Source organism: Bemisia tabaci, chromosome 2 (genome assembly GCF_918797505.1).
Source record: "Bemisia tabaci chromosome 2, PGI_BMITA_v3".
In the NCBI taxonomy this organism is placed as follows: Eukaryota; Metazoa; Arthropoda; class Insecta; order Hemiptera; family Aleyrodidae; genus Bemisia; species Bemisia tabaci.
Window position 1 is genome coordinate 38,647,211 of NC_092794.1, and position 23,608 is coordinate 38,670,818.

The 23,608-nt window shown below is 39.1% G+C and overlaps 2 protein-coding genes across 10 annotated transcripts in view; one reads left to right on the top strand and one right to left on the bottom strand.

The window, feature by feature from the left end:
- Positions 1 to 6,181, bottom strand: part of hdm (meiosis specific with OB domains hold'em) — a 145,352-nt gene extending 139,171 nt beyond the window's left edge. For 3 of the 4 annotated variants that reach the window (XM_072297296.1, XM_072297295.1, XM_072297293.1), the window contains exon 1: positions 5,568 to 6,181. In XM_072297296.1, coding sequence (XP_072153397.1) covers positions 5,568 to 5,703 — 136 coding nt within the window. In that variant the 5' untranslated portion in view covers positions 5,704 to 6,181. The remainder of the gene's footprint in view (positions 1 to 5,567) is intronic. The other variant, XM_072297297.1, reaches the window with a different exon arrangement.
- Positions 6,182 to 15,967: 9,786 nt separating this feature from the next.
- The window catches only part of LOC109038018 (tRNA (cytidine(32)/guanosine(34)-2'-O)-methyltransferase), a 270,186-nt gene continuing 262,545 nt past the window's right edge, over positions 15,968 to 23,608 (top strand). For 4 of the 6 annotated variants that reach the window (XR_011899359.1, XM_072297317.1, XM_072297318.1 and 1 more), the window contains exon 1: positions 20,304 to 20,659. Coding sequence is in view for 5 of the 6 variants with exons in the window: in XM_072297317.1 (XP_072153418.1) it covers positions 20,539 to 20,659 (121 nt within the window). In the remaining variant the exon portion in view is untranslated. Of the gene's footprint in view, positions 16,268 to 18,050; positions 18,084 to 20,302; positions 20,660 to 23,608 lie in introns of those variants that run through there. The other 2 variants (XM_072297314.1, XM_072297315.1) reach the window with 2 other exon arrangements.

Below are 23,608 nucleotides of genomic sequence, written 5' to 3' on the forward strand. Positions count from 1 at the left end.
TGTGCTTTAGGACATGAGCCCTAATATGCATATGTTCTCATGGGTCTCAGGGCTCGTGTCTTAATGCACATACAGGGTGTACCAAAAGTCCGTCCCACCCCTGCTAACTTTTGAACGAATTGAGGTAGGGTAATGAAACTTTGGGAATGTTCCTATCTCAAAGGGGACCATCTTTTGGGGGGGTCAAAATTTTGGTCCCCCCTCAGGGGGGGCGCGGGGGGCCCCCAACTTTTTTTTTTCAAATGGCAACCCCTATCTTGTGATACATCATTCGAAAGAGCATAAAAAACTGAGAATTTTGGCGCAAACCGCAGATCAATATCTTAATTTTTGACCGAGTTATGATAGGTCAAAGGTCAAATTTGACCTATTTTTAAAAAATCATAACTCCGGTTCAAATTATCGTAAAGAAAAAAATAAACCGGGAAAATCTACCAAATTGTGTCCGCTTTTAAGTAAAAATTGCAGAAATCACTTCGCTGTAATTTTAAGGGGGGGGGGGGGGCTCGGACCCCCAAATACGTCAATTCAAAGGTCATTCAATTTTCCCGCGGAAAAAGGCACTTTCCCCTAGATTTGCCTCCACATTATCTCAGTAAGGTCAAAATTAGTTCAACATTACGTTGGCAAGTCCCCAAATTTCGGGAAAAGTTTAAAAAAAAAGAACTTTAAGGTGATTAAATTTGACCGTTTGAATTTCGTTTAAGCGGACACAATTTGGTAGATTTTACCGTTTTATTTTTTTCTTTACGATAATTTGAACCGGAGTTATGATTTTTTAAAAATATGTCAAATTTGACCTTTGACCTATCATAACTCGGTCAAAAATTAAGATATTGATCTGCGGTTTGCGCCAAAATTCTTAGTTTTTTATGCTCTTTCGAATTATGTATCACAAGATAGGGGTTGCAATCTGAAAAAAAAAGTTGGGGGCCCCCCGCGCCCCCCCTGAGGGGGGACCAAAATTTTGACCCCCCCCAAAAGATGGTCCCCTTTGAGATAGGAACATTCCCAAAGTTTCATTACCCTACCTCAATTCGTTCAAAAGTTAGCAGGGGTGGGACGGACTTTTGGTACACCCTGTATGTAGTTCCGTTTGGCAGGAAAATAAATATACAAGGCTCTTTTGAGCCGTGATTTTAAATGTCAAGCGATGACACCAGGCATCCAGCCAAAACATGAAGTTTTATTGGTTGCAAAATCAATTACCCGCTTTTACCTGAATTTTAATTGATCAAATCAAGGAGTTGGCGGAAGCTCATTCAAAAAATTATTTTCGGTTCCTCCATATTCATTTACTTAGGTACATGTAATATTTTTCGCATCATTCCAAAAACGACCTGATATAAAAACTACAAAAAACCCCAAAAAACTTTCAGATTCTAAGGGGTAAGGAATCCGGCCAAAGTCCTAAACTTGTTGAACCAAATTTTCTTATTACTCCTAAAAGAAAATTAAAAATTATACTTTACTGAAAATCGAATGTGGGCCCCTTCATAAACGAGTGATACAACATTCACTGCATGTGTGTATGTGAACCTCTTTTAGGAGCCCAAGCGGTTCGCTCTTTGCAACAAACGCTACATTCGTGAATAGAAAGTCCTTGAAGGAGCACATAACGTCCTCTTTCTTTATTTAACTTTTGCATTTTATATTCAGAATCTTCATAAAATCAAAAAGGAAAGTATGGACCAATCTGAGCCTTATATGCGCTCTAAAACAATTTGAAATATATTTTATCGCACGAAGTCGAATATTTTATCTTTAAAATTTAGAGCTACATAACTAATTCAATAATCATGACTCGTTGATTCGCAGAAAAGTTTTCTCAGAGACTCAGTAAATTCCCTTGCTAAGCTGCATGTATCTTCAAGTAGCATTATACTTCTAAAAGGAAATGAAAAATTATACTTCACTGTAGATCGAATGTAGGCCCCTTCAAGTTCATTTATGAGTGATGCAACAGTCATGACGTGTAAGTATGTTTAGCCCTTGCAGGAGCGGTCCTGTTCCTGAATCCTTACCTATTTGCATTTTTATTTAAAGTAAAAAAAAATAGTTGGTTTGGAATGATCTGAGCCTTCTATGTGCTCCAAAACAATATGAAATATTTTATCGCACAAAGTCCAATATTTTTCGATTCAGGTCCTAAGTACAAGTGCTTTTAAAACAGCATGAAAAAAATACTCAATCGGCTGGCTAGAGTCCAGTATTTTTCTTGAGAATAGTCTCTTCCTTCAATGAGTGATGCAACAATTGCGACATTTTTGTATGAAAAGCCCTTGCAGAAGCCTTTTTATCTGACACAGCTAAATTTTGAAGAATCATTGACGTGTCCGCTAAAATGCTCTTACTGTAATCATTAGTATTTGTCCCCTCTGCATGCTGGAAGATTGCTTGCAGCGTATTTTTCGAGTGTATCATTCTTCCTTTGCTTTCTCCCAAAACTTATTTATTATATAAATATTTTTAATCTCAACTTATGATGCTGCAGTTTAATATGCATGTAAATGGTAGCTATCATAACATTGTATCATATACCACTGCATAATGAACTGATCGTCATGTAAGGACTCCAGATTACCTAGATATTGAAAATTGTTTTAAGAGAAAATTAATGAAGATTTAAAAAAACAAAAATCATGGTTGAAAACAGCGTTTTTATTTTTTACAAGAATCACTGACGTGTCCACAAAAATGCGTAAAAAGATAGGTCACTGAAATTAAGGCTTTTTAGAGATATCTGAGGATCCATGTCAAAACCCTCTTACCTATTCTACTCTCCGTAAGAAATAAAAACGCTGTTTTCAACCATGATTTTTGTTTTTTTAAATCTTCATTAATTTTCTCTTAAAACAATTTTCAATATCTAGGTAATCTGGAGTCCTTACATGACGATCAGTTCATTATGCAGTGGTATATGATACAATGTTATGATAGCTACCATTTACATGCATATTAAACTGCAGCATCATAAGTTGAGATTAAAAATATTTATATAATAAATAAGTTTTGGGAGAAAGCAAAGGAAGAATGATACACTCGAAAAATACGCTGCAAGCAATCTTCCAGCATGCAGAGGGGACAAATACTAATGATTACAGTAAGAGCATTTTAGCGGACACGTCAATGATTCTTCAAAATTTAGCTGTGTCAGATAAAAAGGCTTCTGCAAGGGCTTTTCATACAAAAATGTCGCAATTGTTGCATCACTCATTGAAGGAAGAGACTATTCTCAAGAAAAATACTGGACTCTAGCCAGCCGATTGAGTATTTTTTTCATGCTGTTTTAAAAGCACTTGTACTTAGGACCTGAATCGAAAAATATTGGACTTTGTGCGATAAAATATTTCATATTGTTTTGGAGCACATAGAAGGCTCAGATCATTCCAAACCAACTATTTTTTTTTACTTTAAATAAAAATGCAAATAGGTAAGGATTCAGGAACAGGACCGCTCCTGCAAGGGCTAAACATACTTACACGTCATGACTGTTGCATCACTCATAAATGAACTTGAAGGGGCCTACATTCGATCTACAGTGAAGTATAATTTTTCATTTCCTTTTAGAAGTATAATGCTACTTGAAGATACATGCAGCTTAGCAAGGGAATTTACTGAGTCTCTGAGAAAACTTTTCTGCGAATCAACGAGGCATGATAATTGAATTAGTTATGTAGCTCTAAATTTTAAAGATAAAATATTCGACTTCGTGCGATAAAATATATTTCAAATTGTTTTAGAGCGCATATAAGGCTCAGATTGGTCCATACTTTTCCTTTTGATTTTATGAAGATTCTGAATATAAAATGCAAAAGTTAAATAAAGAAAGAGGACGTTATGTGCTCCTTCAAGGACTTTCTATTCACGAATGTAGCGTTTGTTGCAAAGAGCAAACCGCTTGGGCTCCTAAAAGAGGTTCACATACACACATGCAGTGAATGTTGTATCACTCGTTTATGAAGGGGCCCACATTCGATTTTCAGTAAAGTATAATTTTTAATTTAACTCTCCCTAACAAAATGATAAGCTATATTTAGGAATTGAAAATTGAAAACAGTAACTTACCAGCAGCCTGACCACAGACTTTGACTGCTATCAATATCGATGGAAGTCAAAATCTGTGGTCGGGCTGCAGAGAGGAGCGGCCTGAAGCTGATGTCATTTGTGTGGAAGAAAAATAGAGGATTGAAGAGGTTTATAACAGATCAAAATCACTCAATATAACTAGGATGACAAACACTACGATGAATATAGCAGAGAAGCAAAAATTTGATCGAATTTAGCACAGAAATCAAGAAAAAACTGCACATAACTTAGTTCAAATCAGAACATTTGTTTACATGAGTGACCTAACCTCTAAGCCTACCAGATCTACATTGATAATGGACCTGACATAAAACCTGGTGTAATTACACAAGGGTGCACTCGCCATTTTCAAGATTCCGAGTTTATTGGGGCATTGAATCAGCTGAAATTTTGACAGTAGGTCGCTCAAATCCGTTGCTAGAGATTTTTTTCTCAAAATTTTAATTTATGCCTTAGATTTTTTGAATTTCGCCTCTGAACAGGGGCGGCTGATAAAGAATCGATCCAAGTTGCACTAGCCGTTTTCACGATTCAGAGTTTGTTTGGGCATTGGTTTGGCTGAAATTTTGACAATGGGTCTCTGAAACCCATAACTAGAAATGATTTTTTTTCAAATTTCAATTTATGGCTTAGTTTTCTCACAGTATGCTTCGGAGCGGAAGCGGTCGATGGTGACTCAAAACTAGGTGGATTCACTGTTTTCACGATCCTAAGTTTATTTGAGCATTGATTGAGCTAAAAATTTTACAGTAGGTTCCTCAAATCCATAGCTATAAATGGTATTTTTCCAAATTTCATCTCACAGCCTAGTTTTTTAAAATTTCATCTTGAACCGTGCCTAACTACCGTATTCGCTCCGCGGTGCCATCGCCGTCTGCAGGATTCCGGCTTTATTACGGCTCGAACTGATTTTTTTCCAAATTTGAAAAAGTGCAATGCATTTTCGAAATTTTATCACAACATAGGTAAAATTATGAAAATTCATACTTCGCGGTCTTTTCAGAGCGTCGTCGACGGTAGCGTGATCTCTTATTACAGATTTCAACCTGAGCCTCTGTCGAATCCCCTTAAATTGTTTCGTCAAATTTGGTACCTACATGAAATCTTCAGTCTAATGACAACAGAGGTGCAATCTCAAAATTCGAAAAAAATTACCAGTAGCTGAAATTATGGAACGAATTGATGCGATATATCGCGTGTCGCTCTGACACAAAAAATGGCATCCGTCAAATCACCTTAGTGCCAGTTGAATAGACACTCATTTCATACAAATAAATCTTTGCGTGCAAATTTACAACAGGAATGTGAGAGCCCCGTCTGTACAGACATTGACTGGAGAAAAATCCTGAAGTTTCATTCCCAGAACTCAACCCTAGGACAAATCCCATGAAAGCGTCCCTCCGAGGCGAGACCTCCCACATCAACTTTTTGATGAGCCTGGATGTAGGAAGAGATAAAGAACGCAATATGACACTCACTCTTCTTACAGGATACAATCCTTGGGCTTCGTTTGTCGATAACAATTCCAATTATCAATATGTTGGTAACAGAGGGATTCAAGTCTTTGATAGCGACACGCTTAGTAAATTCTCTGCTATCAATTAGAGAAGCCATTGCGCGAACTTTTCCACTTCTTCCTAGCCTAGAGAGTTCTTCCCAACTATGAACTGAAGCACTGAAGTAAAGGTAACTTTGAGTAACTTAACCATAGAATAATAAAGCTAATAATAAAGCGTAGCCTTATTATTCTATGACTTAACTGCCAAGCAAGGCATAGAGAAAAAAAAGGAGGTGTTTGCATTTCGGGCATCTTGGAATTTTTCATAGAGTATCTATAGCTTTGATGACGTCATTGGGTACAGCGACGTTTTTATCCTGTCGATTTTCTTGGAAATGGTGTAATTTAAGGGAAAAAGTCATTCTATAAAAAGTGCTTGAAATTATATAAAGAGTTGATTTAAGTAAAAAAATCGGACATTATGGTCCGTTTTTACAGCGTCAACATAACCCTCAACGAGCGTCTTGTTTACATTGATGACGTAGGTGGGTACAAATCCTCAAGATGCAAACACCTCCTTTTTTTTCTCTATGCAAGCAAGGCGGATTAAGAATGAGACGACCCTCCCTGCCGAGATACGGCAAACGAGTTTCACCGAAAAACCTTCAATTTTCTGTACAAACCACAAACCGTTGAGAAGCTGTTTGTGAGGTTTAAACACAGTTTTGATAACATAGATAAGGGCCAAAGACATAAAGACGGAGCACTAAAAGCAAAAAATGAAGCTTCTAGAGCTTCTTTTCAATCACCTCTACTATTGGCTAGAGGATTGGCGGCGAAATCGGGACAAGTTTGAATTCAAATGTAGGGCGGGAACTAATAAATAAAATTGCGGAAACAAAGTATTTTAGGTTGATTTTTGCCCAAATTCAGGTACACACTCATATTTTATTAACTTTAGGTTAGTTTCGGTCCGTCGTCGACCGACTGATTTCATTTGGAAGTAACGTAGATCTAGAACTGTAACGGCCTGTTTGAACCTGCAGAACCACCATAAGCAGAAGAAAAACTAACTTTATCTGAGATTACTGCCTGTTACCGAGCAAAAGTAGGTGTAATATATTAGGACGCAGACCGAACTTTCTTAATATAATCGTTTAAAGCATTTAAAACACGTTTCGAAGAAGAAATAAGGAAAAATCAAGAGGACAAGTTCAAATCAAATTTCCGTTTGCCGCCATGGATTCCCGCGCTCATTTACACACTCACACAAACGCGCAGCGCCGAACCTAGCTTCACTTTTTCCCCGTGCTTTTAGATCAAAGACATAAAGACGGAGCGCTCGTATCTAAAGGCCTAGATACACACGGCGATTAATCGCCGCGATTGCAATCGCGGCGTTTAAACGCAGGTGTATTCGGTCAATCGCCGCGACGGGCGAGTGAAATTCTCGGAATTTCTCCAATCGCCGCGATTGAATCCAAAGTAGGATTCAATCCTACTTTTTGGGCGAGTAGATGCATTTGTTGAGTCCTGTTTACTCTTGATGGATGCGAAATCCACCAGTACATGTGGTCTACATGTGTTTTTGTTTACGTTCTTCTGTCTTCGAGGTGCTCGTCAATTAGTTTTATAGTATGTTTATTTTTACATTTGATGCGAAAATTGTTAAAATTGCAGCAGAAGTGTGTCCGTTCATTAGCCACTTATTATTCAAGAGAGGCACCAGAACTTCAGAAATAGGAAACATTATTCAGTTGAAAATCTTCATCTTCATTCCATTAAAAAAAGGCACTAGTCTTTTGGGCACAGTACTTACGACTATCCTGTTATCAATATGATCAACTAGATAAGATACTGATCATTTTAAGGTTATAATAACATTAACAATTAGCGCTGATCGCGGCGATTAATCGCTAGGTGTATACGTGATCGCACTGATGGCCTCTGTTGATTGTATTGCGTTGAGCGATGCGATCCGAACCAACCCAATCGCGGCGATTAATCGCCGTGTGTATCTAGGCCTTTTTAAGCACGGGGAAAAAGTGAAGCTAGGTTCGACGCTGCGCGCTTGTGTGAGTGTGTAAATGAGCGCGGGAATCCATGGCGGCAAACGGAAATTTGATTTGAACTTGTCCTCTTGATTTTTGCATATTTCTTCTTCGAAACGTATTTTAAATTCCTAAAACGAATATACTAAGAAAGTTCGGTCTGCGTCCTAACATAATACACCTACTTTTGCTCGGTAACAGGCAGTAATCTCAGATAAAGTTAGTTTTTCTTCTGCTTATGGTGGTTCTGCAGGTTCAAACAGGCCGTTACAGTTCTAGATCAACGTTACTCCCAAATGAAATTAATCGGTCGACGACGGACGGAAACTAACCTAGAGTTAAAAAAATATGAGTTTGTACCTGGATTTGGGCAAAAATCAACCTAAAATACTTTGTTTCCGCAATTATTTTATTCAGTTCCCGCCCTACATTTGAATTCAAACTTGTCCCAATTTCGCCGCCAATCCTCTAGCCAATAGTAGAGGTGATTGAAAAGAAGCTCTAGAAGCTTCATTTTTTGCTTTTAGCCCTCCGTCTTTATGTCTTTGTTTTAGATACGAGCACTCCGTCTTTATGTCTTTGATAAGGGCTGATATACTGATAACAATAGTGCAATCATGAAAGAAATAGACTATTTCTTTCATATTTCATGAAATAAGTAATTTTTTCTCAGCCAGATTAGTTCGGTACTAGAAATTCATATTCAAAGCTATTCACTCGATCCAGGTTCTCTAATTTTCGTTAGAGTCCCTTTATACCCAGAGTTAAGACAACTCGATTATCAGCTGACTGGCAGCCGGCCTTGGCTGGCCATGGAGGCCGAAACGAGTGCACCTAAACGAACGATATTGAGGGATAAGGATCAGGAATCCTGCGATGTCTGTCACACAAAAACAACAACATCAACAAATTGATCAAATAAAACGAAAATTAGATAGGTGTGTGAATAATTTCTTAATCTATTTTCATTTTAGATCGATGGAAATAACAATTTACTCTTGATAAACCACAATTAGGTCATATTTTCATTATTCTTGTTCACATTCGAGGTACCGCCATCTTGGTGCACTCGTTTCGGCCTCCATGAACGAGAACCAATCAGAATTGGATTTTTTTTTAGGCCACTTTCAGCCCAACCAAAAGTGAGTTGTCTTAACTCTAGGTATAAAGGGACTCTAATTTTCGTGTCACTTTCATAGTTCTTTCGTCAAAAGTTCAAAACCTGGAAAATCTGTATAAGTTGTACCTATACCTATTTATCGCATCGTGTTTCTTTTACAGCCAATTAGTATCAATCAATTTTTTGTTCTTTACGCTCAAACTGTACTTATAGTACTTGAATTTATATCATACTGTTTGATGAGTGGATAAAAATTGAGGAGTTGAATCATCGGATTCTTCAGAAAGAAACATCTTTTATGTGCATTGAGAAAATACCTGTCACACTTCAACTCAACAATCCGCAATGTATAAATTTTTGCTCACTCTTGTTTCTTACTGGAGGTTCGCCTTCTTGGGCCCTAATATTCTGGATCTATATGTTTAGATGAGTGACATCATTATAAGAGCCAAAGATTCAACCAGCAATTCCTTGATGTTCATTCACCTACAACTCAGTAAAGGATTCAGCCACCCTCAATTAAGAATGAGAGGTCATATTGATGGTGCAAGTGTGTTCACAAGTCTTTAACTTTAATATATCATAATTGTAAACAAAAATGTTGAATTTCCTTTCCCTTCTTTAAAGTGATTAATCTTGTATACTGTAAGTGAAACTTTATCTCGCTCAGAAATTTCTTTACAGCCAATAATTGTTTTACTGTTCACAATTTTCTCTTAGAGAGGAAAATGAGCTTCATCCAATGAACTCCGACTCGTCCAAGTGATTGTGAAAATTTTGGAACTAACCAGATATTCTTGTGAATACCTAACGCGAATGACACATATTTCCTCTGTGTATGGGCATCATTGAAAAAGCTTATGTTATTTATCATTTTATTTCTTTGATCTCCTGTAAGAAAGTGACACATTAGGCTTTAAATTTTTTCATGATGCTGCTGATCAGCTTCTCACCGTTTTTGCAATTGGGGGAAAATTACAAATCAAATTAGATTTGACTTGCTCTCTGTATGCTTATTGAAGAAAAAAAAAAAAAAGCAGGGCATCTCGGTTTTTGTGCAATATGATCGACAGTCTCCTCGTCAAAGACATCTAGGCATCCTTGATCAAATCAAGCTATCAAATGGCTAAGGCCGGAAACTTTTTCTTTAAATAAAAATGGCCCACTTGTATTTGATGGGATGAGTGAACTCCGATTCACCAGCTTAGCTATATCAATTACCTGCGGGCTACTGGTAAGTATTTCGAAAAAAAGTCTCTGACCTCGTCCATTTGATTTTAACTCTGAAATCTCTAGTAAGTAGGTAGTACCTGCTCCTGCCAATGCTTTCAAGCAGATGTTACTTACTTATCACTTGGTCGACTTGAGAAAAGTGATGGGTTACAAAAATTGCAGAATCCACTGCTGATTTTAAAAGTAGCTATTGAAATACTCATGCTTTGATTCTATCATGCCATCATGTTTCGTGATGGGAATGTAGATAGAAATGTGATGTATAGGTAACAATCAAGGAAAATGGGGCTCAAGGTGAAAGCACACAATTTTCAATTATCAAAAACAATGACCAAAGTTATCACTCTAAGCCCAATTCACATGCACTATCAGTCTTTTTATCCAACATATCTAATTGGACGAAAAGTTGGATAGTGTGATACTGACGCGATAGAAGACAATTTGATGAAAAACAGAACAGAAGCTTGAATGTGATGTCACATTCAACGTGGCGCCTCCAATTGGATGGAAAGCTGGACGGAAAGTAATCGAATGAAATTTTTTTGCGTTCAACTTTCCATCCTACGTTTCGTCCAATTATGTTGGATGAAAATTTTGATAGTGTGAATTGGGCTTTACCTATTTTCTGTTCCCCTTCTAAATACCTCCATGAATATATGATTCAAACTTTAGGTCCTTTTCTGCCGAACTCAATTACACATGGACTAAGTATTTAGGTAATGTAGATGCACCAAACTTGAACCGTAGGAAATAGATTCAAAGGTTTATTCCTCTACAATGATGAGGACCAAGTTTGAGGATTTTTTGCAATGTTAAAAATATTTTGACAGAGAAAAATTTAAGGCTCTTTTGCAAAACTACACCCAAGTCATTTTTTCCACAAATGCACCTAGCATTGATAATGATTGCAAGGATCGAAAAGCTTCAGCTATAATTTAATAAATAAATCTTTCTTAACACCTTGGTGTCATGTATTCACATATTCCTACTATAGAAGTAATGCACTTTATTGCATTTCTGTCAAACTATTCGTTCAAATGATGATACTGCGATGTTGCTTACAAGTTTCTAGGAATTTTAAGGAACAATGAGTCAAAATTGCATCACGACATCAAGTCTAATGATATTAAGATCGTGTCAGTAGTTCAGCATCAATATTGCTGGATGAAAACCCAGTTTGCTTATGAGGAAAGCATCAGTATTTGCTGCTCTCAATTCGAACTTTATCAGGTATTGCGCAACATGTATGAAATGGTAAGAAAAGAGGAACTAATCTAGCCATCATAACCAGAGACAAATCATGATGGGTGGGTAACATGGCAAAATGTAAAGTATGTAATAGTAGTGTAACAGAATAGAAAGGAGAGCGATGTCAATGACTGTGAAGAATGGATCTATCAGCCTTCACAACATGGCAACGGTACTATGATCTTCCTGGCTAAGATTCTCACTGATACTTCTTGCATCCTTGGAAGCATTCTGTTTTGACACAAACAGAGGCTTCACGAAAATTCAAATGAGTAGCTCATGTACATAAAGGAAAAATATGTAAAATATATACATTACAAAAATATAGACAAAAATACAATGGCGAGTCAAGGTACACTCTACTACAGGTATGGACAAACGGGGTGCCGAAGTGGCAGCGCTGAGAAAATCGGCGATCGAGTGACGTATGAAGTCGTACCGTCCATTTGCCGCACATGCCATTCGCAGTCGTACTCTCGATGATGTCAAATCTACGCGTTTTGACGACTTTCTAAAATTCCATTTGTCCATACCTGTAGTAGAGTGTACCTTGATGGCGAGTGATAAGAGGAAATCAGTTTCAAATCAAAAGCGCGGTGTTTACGTTGAGATAGTTGAGAGGTGACACTCCTTGGTGTACGTTGCTTGTCGTTTGCCGCATCTCAGCAGGAAGCAAAAACCGGATAAGACTAGAGTACCTGTATAGCGAGAGTATGGACAGATCGCTTCATGGAGGGCTTAGGGCCCAAAAGTGCAGCCACCCTTCTAACCAACTTCTAACGCACAAAATTTCACTGCCAGTCTGCAGATTCCAATTCTAACTATTCTAACCATGATGGCAAAGAATGTACAGAAATGAGCGTTCTTCCGCGAAATTGAGTAAATTTATGCAAAAACTGAGTCAAACACGTGCTTAATAAACGACGGTTCGTAACAATAGTATTAGTAAATCGTTCTGGATAATTGAAATTCATAGGTTGGCTGCATTTCTGGGCCCTAACTTTATTCGCAGAAGCATCGGTGAAGGCCTGATGGATTTTCGGAGTTTCACATCTGTCCATACTCTCGCTATACAGGTACTCTAGATAAGACCCAGTTGTTTACGAACGGTATGATAATAAATCCGCCATATTGCCGATCGCGCACCTGAAAATCGCATTTGAAGTCGAATTTCAACTAATTTCAACCTCCGGTTCGTTTATGCGGAGTGCGAAAACCTAGTCTATAGTGTAAAATAAGGTTTCAAACACAAATTTCGGAAACCTACATTTCGTTAGTTCCGTATCGTTTATGCCGTGATTTGAACCTTGGTTTCAAACTCAGGTTTCGATTGAAGTTAGGTTAAGAGGCTCGCATAAACATAGCTAGTACAAAGGAGTGAACAGATTGGCCCAGATATTCCGGACCACATTTCACCAAAAACTGCTGTTTGTCAAACCGCCGTCAACACCTACCAAGCGGCGAGTAGGCCTTCGGCCATGCTCGGCAATCTTCGTAGCCAATCAGGTTGCCGCTCGCCGCCCGTAATCTCGAAGTATTCGGCTCCTACAACACCCTACACTTTTCGAATTTTGGATTTTGGCATTCGGCCTGATTCACTTTTCCTCTTTTCCGTAATTAATAACAATAAAAAATTCATTTAATCATTACTTAGCGGCACCTTGTCCAATTTGTGCCTAGCGCCTCTACAACTTTGCAAAGGACGTTACCTTTTGAACATTTCATCCCTTCCCTTTGAAATTACTTTGAATTAGAGTCCCTTTATACCCAGAGTTACGACAACTCACTTTTGGTTGGGCCAGGATTGGGCTGAAAGTGGCCTAAAAAAAAATCCAATTCTGATTGGTTCTCGCTCATGGAGGCCGAAACTAGTGCACCAAGATGGCGGTACCTCGAATGTGAACAAGAATAATGAAAATATTACCTAATTGTGGTTTATCAAGAGTAAATTGTTATTTCCATAGGTCCAAAATGAAAATAGATTAAGAAATTATTCACAAACCAATCTCATTTTCTTTTTAATTGATCACTTTGTTAATGTTGTTGTTTTTGTGTGACAGACATCGCAGGATTCCTGATCCTTATCCCTCAATATCGTTCGTTTGGGTGCACTAGTTTCGGCCTCCATGGCCAGCCAAGGTCGGCTGCCAGTCAGCTGATAATCGAGTTGTCGTTACTCTGGGTATAAAGGGACTCTACTTTGAATAAGTACACTTCACATATCACACGGGACTTTTATCTGCATATTTACTTGACTTTATTCGCAAAGGATCTTTTAAGAAGTAAATTCTTTCGATAACTTATTGGGGATGGTCAAGTCACCAATTAGAGCCTGTCATTCCATGCCATTATTATTACAGGACTAGGTTTCTTACCTATAATTTGATGGGCACCGTGAGAATAATAGATAACCGTATTTGATCCGTGCCTTAAAAAATGAACTGCTGGTGGCAGAACCATCTTGGTGATGTTCATTAGGAATTTTAGACTTTATTCTATTTTTTCAGCAGATGAACCTTACATGGTAACTTGTAAAGTTTTGCCTCATTTTCCTTGAGTTCTACTTAGTTTGATGCCAAAAAACAAGAAAATTCATGGAGAAACGTGCCTTAAAGGTGATAGTTCCCCCTCATACTTACTATCAGAGTTCCAACGGAAAAAATCTTGTTGTCATCGGTAAATACGGTTTCCATTGCTTCTTCAGCTGTTAATAGACAACTATGCGGGTTTGCTGGAGAATTTGGTGACTGCTAGGATTGTTAATTAGTATCTCCGAAGCCTGGTTGTTATAGCTAAACTTAAAGCATTGGCTTCAACGCATCGCAAAACCAGAACCTTGGAGAGACCAGCGAACATCCATGAGAAAGTGAGTGAGGAGCAAGGTACCTAGCATTATACATCCATCTGGATTTCACAACTACCGTTCCTAGGGATTTAGGATTCAGATTCGCACATCAACCAGTAAGCTTTTCTCCCAATCATCTTGATATAGGAGGCAGCTATGCAAGGCGCAGCCAGGTAGTCCAATGCTCAAGCCACTTAATCAACACAAATATTATCCTAACTTACAACAAAATGACTTGTTTCTTCTCTAACAATGGAACCGGAAAATGTTACTTTGAATGCGCGAGAAACTTCTTTGGTCGAGATGAAGAAACGTAAATGAAGAAATGAGTCCGGAACATCTCGACCAGGTACAGGCCGCTTTGTTTACATTAGGAGTCCGGAGTATCTCGCCGCAATTTCACTTGAAATCACCATGAACAGATCAACGGGGTAACTGATATTTGATTTTACGAAAAGGATAAATGTTAGACGCGGACGAAAGTTCTTTTGTCGAGGTGAAGAAACGCTAACGCTGAGAAATTGAGTCTGGAACATCTCGAGGAAGTCCGCTCTGAGTGTCCGCTTTGTTTATGTCCGGACTATGTCGCCGTTCGTTTGTTTACATTAGGAGCGAGTTTGACACCGATGACAGACTTTGGTTTTTGATGAAAATTTGGTCTGGAATATCTGGGCCAAACGCAAAAACCAGTCAGAGATGGAAAATTTCATGAAATTTATTCGAGTGAAATTTCACGCGTGAAATTTAGTGAAACTTTTGAGGATACATTCAAGAGGCCAAGAAACGCCTAGAAACGGTGATTCTCGATATTGAGATTTTTCAGCCCCCCCCTGACCTAACCTAACCTCACCACCCACTCTTCCAGCAGCTCAGTTTTTTATCACGAAGATTTCGGTGTCATGTCAGATGTCACTTATGTAAGTCATGGGTCCTTAATTTTCGTAAGTAATGCATCATTGACACTTGAGTGCCTCCGCTCCACCACAAGAACAATTTCCTCCACGCATCGGCATGAAAATACTAGTTTTTTTATGAGGGGGGGGGGGACTTTTATTTGAGAAACGTTGGAGAAATTGATGCTAAAAATTGTAATGCTAAAAAACGGCACTTTTAGTGGTATATTTCTGAACCAACTTAATGTCCTACATATTTAACAATTATACTATAAAGATTATTCTCAGCAGTGCCAAACTGCCAACATATATATTTTAGAGTCGGAAATCTCAGTTTCAAAAATGGATTGTTTTCAATCATCTTGAATTTTATCAAGTAATTCCAAACGTAAGTAACTTTAATTTTATTTGTAAAAACATTTTTTTTTGGGTTGTTATGGATTCTCTATCCTCTTGGATACTACGCGACTGCACCCTTGGATGCTTGGTAAACACTAATTAATATTGCACTTTTTACTCTTTTCGTTTTTTGAGCATCTTCTAGAAAAAAATGAAAGTTCTCAAGAAAATCTACAGGATTTTCAGTTTTGTCTTCTTACCTTTTCGAGCAAAGTCGCAAAATTCAAAGCTTCATTAAAATTAAATCATAAATACCCAAGGTGATTTTGATTTATAAAGGTATTGTTTCAGGAACCTTCTTAAAAGTAGCAGCAATATGCGACTACATTTACCTACTGCCTTTCAGTCGTTTCATAGTAACTCAGAAACACTACAACTTTCTCTAAAACCCCCCTTGTGCCCCCTCCTTTGGGTGTAGCATCTCATTAGTGGGCCATATTCTGCTGCATCAGCAGGAGGATCATCTGAACCGTTTCCGAGGCTTAGTAACAATATTTCTTTGAAAAATCAACAAATTTCAATTTTTTTGAAATTTATTCGGGCCTTGTGAAATTTCACTTTCCATCTCTGAAACCAGTACAAAGGGACTCTAATAAGGATTACATGTGAAAATTTCAACCTTTGTAAACTTTCATTTTTTTGAGGTTTTCTTTCAAAGTTCCTATTTTTTGAGTAAAGAAAACCTTTTGAGGTGCGATTGTTCAGCAATCTTTTCATTGCTATCACTTTATTCAACAATATTCGGCAAAATGTGGGCAGCGTCTGACATGGGTTTAGATGGCAGCCTGCTGTGTGAGCCCAAGTAAACCTAACCTATATCAACTTCAAAACGTTCCGGGTCTCTAACACTGGTCAGCCATTCACTAGAGGTGTAGTTCGTTGACTGAGACTAGAAGAGTGAGTCGAGTGTTCAGCAGAGATTCACTCCTGAATTCCGAAGGCAGGACTTACAAAAAATCCTGCCGAATTTCCATCGCAAACTGTCTGGTGCGCAGTCGGGAGCATCGATGTTCCCTTTCTGCAGACTCTAGGCACTCCGCACCCGGAGAAGGATTTTCTGTCAGTCCTCGCCTCAGGTAGAGTACCTTTATAGACAGAGTATGGCCATTTCTGTTCCGGTTTTTCATTGGTCGCGAGCAAATAGGCTGACACGATGCTCTTAGGGCCGTAAATAAACAAACAAGATGGCCGTTATCAGCAAGCAAGATTGAGGTTATGCACATCTTACATCCTCCTGTGATAAAGGTGAAAGGCAATTTAACAATGTTTTCATGTGTTTTTCGTGTGCTATTCGTAGATATGCTCGTTTAAATTGTTACTGCCGCTTAATTGAAATTTTTGTCAAATTTAGCTTCTCATCGATGTTACGGTGAGCCGCCATCTTGTTTGTTTATTTACGGCCCTAAGAGCATCATGAAGCCTAAAAACTCGTTGACCAATCAAAAAGCGGAACAGTTTTCCTGTAGTAAAAAGATACGAATGGCCATACTCTGTCTATAAAGGTACACTAGCCTCAGGCAGAGATTCAGCCCCTGAGCTCTGAAGGAAGGGCTGACAAAAACTCCTGCGGACCAAGACGGAATCTTTTAAAGTGAAACGTCCCTTTATGTAAAAGAAAAATCTGCACAATTGCTCTTCTTTTATTTATAGGGTACGGAATTCGAAGTAAAACGACCGTAGGCGTGAGGAATACAAAAAATACTAATAGGAAATTTCAAAATTACTCTTTGGGGCCGTCCATAAATTACGAAAGGCAATTTTTTCCGATTTTTATGACACCCCCCCCCCCCTCTTCTATCGTTTAAATGCATAATTTAATAAATAAATGGTGTTGAAACAAATCGGTATTGTTTTAAACATTACTAATCGCTGGTAGGAGATCATGAAAAATAACAGTTGTATTGAAAAAATAACAGTTTTTAAATTCAAAAAGTTCAGAAAAATTTCATTTTAACCAAAAAACATTAAACGTCTAAAAAACGAAATTTGGACTAGTAAGTCTTTAAATTAACGGAATTTGGAAGAAACAAAATTTTTGCGTTTGGCTTACGTATAGGCATAGGTAAGGCACCTCTGGACCTCCTCCCGGCTCCCTGTAGGTAAGTGCATTAGGTACGTAATTTGCGGACGGCCCCTTTGTAAAGGCATACTTACATTTATTTGTTTATACTGCCCACTAATGTTACATTTATTTCTGTCTTCGGAGTCTGCTTTTTCCTCTAAAAAAAATTATTGGACGGTCTACGTAAGATTAGGGCCCTACACCCTAGGTCCAGAGGTTTCTCTGCAAGAGGAGCCCTTTTCAATTACGTGCGCAAAAATGCACGCCTCACTCTTATTTTATGGAAAAAAGTATTTCTTTACGGCCACTCGCGGCATTTATGACATAATGTGTAATATAATGACATTAAAATATTGTCGAATTGGGGCGCGAACAGCGGACCTCCCACTTCGGAGGCGAGCGCTTTGACACAGGGCTACAGCGTCAGTTGAAAAACGGTGTCATAATTGCTAATACATAAGTGCAATTAAAGTTCTCTCTTTCTCCACCAGAGCTGAGAGCATACACGCATCGGTGTCACGCTCCCGCTTACTGATGATCTGCGGCAGGATTTTCTGTAAGTCTAGCCTTCCGGGCCAAGGGTGAATCTCTGCTAAACTCAAACGCCCTAGAAGAGTACGCGGAGACTGTCCTGAACTATCACAAGTTTAAGTCAGTGTTACCGTTCTGCGTAATTGAGGGCTTTTTTTGCGTAATTGGAGGGTCGCTGCGTAGTGGCTGCGTAATGCGTAATGCTGCGTAATTGGAAGAATTCTGCGTAATTCGGCGTAATTCGTGCGTAATTGAAGTTTTTTAAAAATTTCAGTTTCTTATCGCGGTTTTTAGGTTAGGTACGTCATGCCGATCAAGGTAAACGGTCGTAGTAAAGCGGTGCCGGACACGGGAGCTGTCAGCAATAGATTTCGGGTGCAGATTGCAAAACGACGGTGGTGGCGCGACTGCGGATTGCACAGGAGTTAGGGCGCTCCGCGAGAATATATGAACAATACCTATATGAAGCGTGTGGCTCATTTTAGAACTTTGACTTTTAGAAGTTTTCTTGTCCGGACTGCGGGCCGAACGCTGCCTTTTTTTAACGGTATATTACAGAGAAGTGCAGGTAAAGGGGAATTGTGTCGATATAAAAGAAGGGGCAGTGAACTGATTAATCGGAATAACTGGTCAAACAGTGGTTGCCCATTTTTGAGAGTGATTCTTTTCGCTCTAAATGTTTTTACTTTTTTCTTTCTTATTCCTGCGATTCGAACTTGGGACAAATCCTATGAAAACGTCCCGTGGAGCGACAAGGCCTTACCTTTCTCCTCTTGTATTTTAATCACCCTAACAAGGGGAACTTCCCAAGCTGCCGCCTCCGATCGGGCTGAAAAAATTCGTACGAATTCTTTGGATGAATTTATTTGACCCGTATTTTTTTGTTTTTTCCAATGCCCCCCAGAAACACCCCAAAAAAATTCCGGAAAGTTTTGCTTTGAGCCCTTGGAGTCTATATACGCAGTATAGCATCACACTGTTACCGTCTAGTGGTGGCTCTGCGGTAGCGCGCTCGTCTGGAGAATCGGCGGGCTCGGGTTCGATTCCCGGGCGCCGCGCCAAATTTTTACGACCGAATTTTATATTCTCACACATTTTCACATCGATTCCCATTTGATACATTAGATCTTAAAACATCAATTAATTTACAACCATCAACGATCAATAACTTCTTCAATTTGAAGTATAGATTTTTTTTTGGGAGGGGGGAGGGGTCACGCGCGCGATATTCTCGCCAATCACTGTACTTTCACATTAGCAGACGACCCGCTCCGCCCCCTCACATCAACATATTTCTCCCGATCACCCGTATGCGTCATGATTTTTCCCATCATTATCCAGAAAATTATAATGAAAAATTACTACGAACATTCAAATTAAAAATGCTACAATTTTTCATAATGATTTTTTTTTTTTGGATAATGATGGGAAAAATCATGACTCATACGACCGGGCGACATGACTCATGACTCATTCGGGAGAAATATGTCGATGTGAGGGGGCGGAGCGGGTCGTCTGCTAATGTGAAAGTACAGTGATTGGCGAGAATATCGCGCGCGTGACCCCTCCCCCCTCCCAAAAAAAAAATTATACTTCAAATTGAAGAAGTTATTGATCGTTGATGGTTGTAAATTAATTGATGTTTTAAGATCTAATGTATCAAATGGGAATCGATGTGAAAATGTGTGAGAATATAAAATTCGGTCGTAAAAATTTGGCGCGGCGCCCGGGAGTCGAACCCGGGACCGCCGGTTTACTGGGCGAGCGCTCTACCGCAGAGCCACCACTTAACGGCAAGATTAGCCAGCTATACTGCGTATATAGACTCAAGCGCTCAAAGCAAAACTTTCCGGAATTTTATTGCGCATTTCTTGCGCGCATTTATTGCTAATTAGTTTTTGATTAGTCAATATTTTCTAAATTTCTCATTTTTAATAAATTTTCCGCTTCATATATAAAACCTTCTTTAGCATGTACAGCATCAACTTGTTTTGAATCCCCCGCCACCTCTTTTTAAAAGTCAGAGAGTTTTTATAATCTTGTCAATCTGTATTACAGGTCGTCAATTTTTACAGCTCACAAGCTGTTCGTTAGTTCCTCAGATGTCTGATTCAATTTAGAGATTTTCAATTCTTCAATTCCGCGGCCAAAGTTTGTTTACATCATACGAGCGCCCTAACTCCTGTGCAATCCGCAGTCGCGCCACCCGTCGTTTCGCAATCTGCAGTGCACCCGAAATCTAATGCTGACAGCTCCCGTGTCCGGCACCGCGTAGTAAAGATAGTTTTTTACCTAAAAAGCAATGCTGCAAACTTTGCTACTAAATTCCCACCGTACATAGGAACAAAAATATTTCAGAATTTCAAAATAAGCGAAAGATTGTTAACAATTTGGCTTAAAATGCGTAATTGCTGCGTAATTTGAAAATTTTTGCGTAATTTATGCGTATTTTGACAATTTTTCCTGCGTAATGGCGTGCGTAATTGGGAAATTTTTCTGCGTAATGTTGCGTAATTTGCCGTCGGGTTGCGTACGCAGAACGGTAACACTGGTTTAAGTTACTTAGATCATGGGCAAAGCCTCACGGGACAAAAGAGATGTGTATTACAGACTGGCAAAAGAACAAGTATGGAGGTCAAGAAGTGCATTCAAACTGTTACAGCTTCAAGAAGAATTCCGATTCCTTGACGGTAAGTTCCGTGTTACAATCTATATTAGTAACAGCATAGTGAAAAAAAAGGAGGTGTTTGCATCTTGAGGATTGTGTACCCTGTGACGTAGGTCGGTAGGTACAACCTGGTCAGCAAAATCCGGAATTCGAAGTATGAGAAAAAGAGCACAACGTCCGATTTTTTTTGGCATAAATCAACTCATGATATAATTTCAAACACTTTATGTAGTATGCATTTTTGCCATAAACTACACCATTTCCAAGAAAATCGATGATAATAGTCGTCGTATGGACCTATGTTATCGAAAAAATTCCAAAATGCCCGAAATGCAAACACCTTTTTTTTCTCTATGCAAGAACAGAGACACCAGGATGCGATACATAACGACAGCAAAAGTCGGCAATCGGTTTGCGACGTCCCAGACTTCCTGTCATACTTTATTTTTTAAACGGAAAATTACTCAAAGACAATTCTTTAAAACTGCCATAATTTTCCTTCTCTGTGCGAATGAAACTGTCCAAAAACTTTAAGGAATGATGTCAATTTGTTTTCCCTTAAAAAATTAACATAGGGGCAGAGATTTTCAGACACCGCAAACGAGATATGTTATTGCAGACTTACAGCGTGGATATATCATTGTTGCTGTACAAATTTACTCACTTACTAGATGTTGAGAGGATTCTGCGTTAAGCCAATTTCAGCCACCTGAAACGGGGCTTTCATAAAGTTAGAGAATTTTTTCATTCATATAAGTTACGTAACACTGTACAAACATGTGAATAAGATCCGAAAGTGATATCCGTGAAATTAGCATTCTTCACAGCACTTAATAAACAGTGCTGTTTTGGGAAAAAACACATTTTGTGGCATTGTACTACAGAGCCGGATTTAGATTTTTCCTGCCCCTCCCCTCCTAGATTTACATTGTAATATTTTAAAGGAATGTTTGGTGCGTACGAAATTAGAAGTTCTGAAAACCTGGTATAAGTGTAATTCTATTCTGCAATAGTGAAAAGGAATCACGCATTTGTGCAGGAAAGTGTTGAAAACAAGTATATTTTTGGAGGGTGAAATTATTTTCTTAAGGAATTAGGGTTCATGATTAGGATAAGGCGAAAATGTAGAAAGAATGCTGAAAGTGTACGCGAGGTAATAAATTAAATGTGGTAGAAACATTTAATGAAACGTACATGCCTGCGAAACAACGGATCTCTGTTGGGGTGTATCAGCAGAGGCCATATAAATTGCAAGCCCCAAAGAAAATCGGAAACTGTTGGATGGTGATAGGAAAAATTGTAAACTCGGCATTGATGGATCTCCTAAACTATCGTTCATAAATCTGTCAAACTGTTGGCAAACATCAGTGTTCACTACGAAAATGTTGCATGTGTGAGGAATTTGCGATTTGACTATTGATTCTTTTGCTAAAGTTCGCGAGAAACACAATGGCGCCATTGGCTTTCTCTGAAATCAACTCCCAAGACTCCCAAGCTCCAAAAAAGCTCTCAAGTTGAGGCCAAAATGGAGGGAATATCTCACGCTATCCTGAGAGTCCACCTCTACATCAATACAAACTCTCCATGCAGAGATAGAGAGCAGATGCATTGAAAGGGCTAGCACTTTATTTGGGGACTCTAAAACTGAAAACACGGCATCCCTGCTAATGTATTTGCTCCCTATCTTTGCATAGAGAGTTTGTCTTGATGTAGAGGTAGACTCTATAGCGTGGGATATCTATCCCCTCCATTTTGGCCTCAATTTGAGAGCTTTTTTTGAGCTTGGGAGTTGATTTCAGAGAAAACCAGAGGCACCATTGTGTTTCTAGTGAACTGTTACATAAGAGTCAACAGTCAAATCTCAAATTCCTCACACATGCAACATTTTCATTGGCCCTCCTTGAACCATTATCTTAAATTTTACCGAATTTCCCTTAAAGTGCTTCAATGGAGGAAATATTTGAAATTCTCGGAGATGATACATACATTGTCTTTTTAGGTGGTTCGTCAAGCTCAAGTGATGTGGTCAAACTGGCATGCCATGTATCGCATTGATTACGTCAAAAATCTCGACAGATTTTAAAAAGTAAAGTATGACAGGAAGTCTGCGACGTCGCAAACCGAGATATGTGATTGCCGACTTACACCGCCCTAGTAGCCAAAATATGGTGGGCGGGAGCGCGAGGGACCAGCTGAGAAATAGGAGCTGTGACTAGAACCAAGATATGTAAGATTCCTTCAGAAAGTCGATTTGCCGCTACGAGCCCACGACATGGATCATCATCAGGAGATCTTAATCTTAAAGTTCTAATCTTTATTTCTCAACAATGTGTACACTTTACACAGGGAAAATACACGACAAATACATACATAGGGCTATCACACTTCAATCCTTATGTCCGGGGGAAAGACGTTAAGGGACAGGTGAGGGTTGGAGGCGCAGCATTAGTCGTGCGTGCACATAGGAGGAGATGCGCTGCAGTATACGTGCGAGCACAAGGACAGGGTGCTGCAGTACACGTGCGAGCACAAGGATAGGAAGCTGCAGTAGACGTGCGAGCAAGGGCGTGTGCAGCAGTAAACGTGCGTGCACGGGATGGAAAGGATGGGTTTGAGAGCTTCGACTAGGGCGCGACGAGGGCAAAGTCGAGAGCGTCTGAATTCACTAGAGAACTGGCCGAACCCCTATCTTTTCAAAACGTAGAAAAAACAAGGGAACGGGCATGTAAATGAGACCCCGAACTCTGGTGGTCAGGGATGAAAAGCTGGAGGGATCCCTCTCGTCGGCGCACAGTCGGTTCCCTGCGCGGGGGCGGAGAAAGCGCGCGGTTGAGGCGTGGACGGTGGAACAAGGGAGAGCCACAGTGGGCTCGAACATTCCCCCCACCAAAAAGAAGGTGAAATCTCTCCTTCTTTTTCGAAACAAAAACCAAGTGAAAAAGAGGATAACTAATTCAAGTTAAAGGACCCC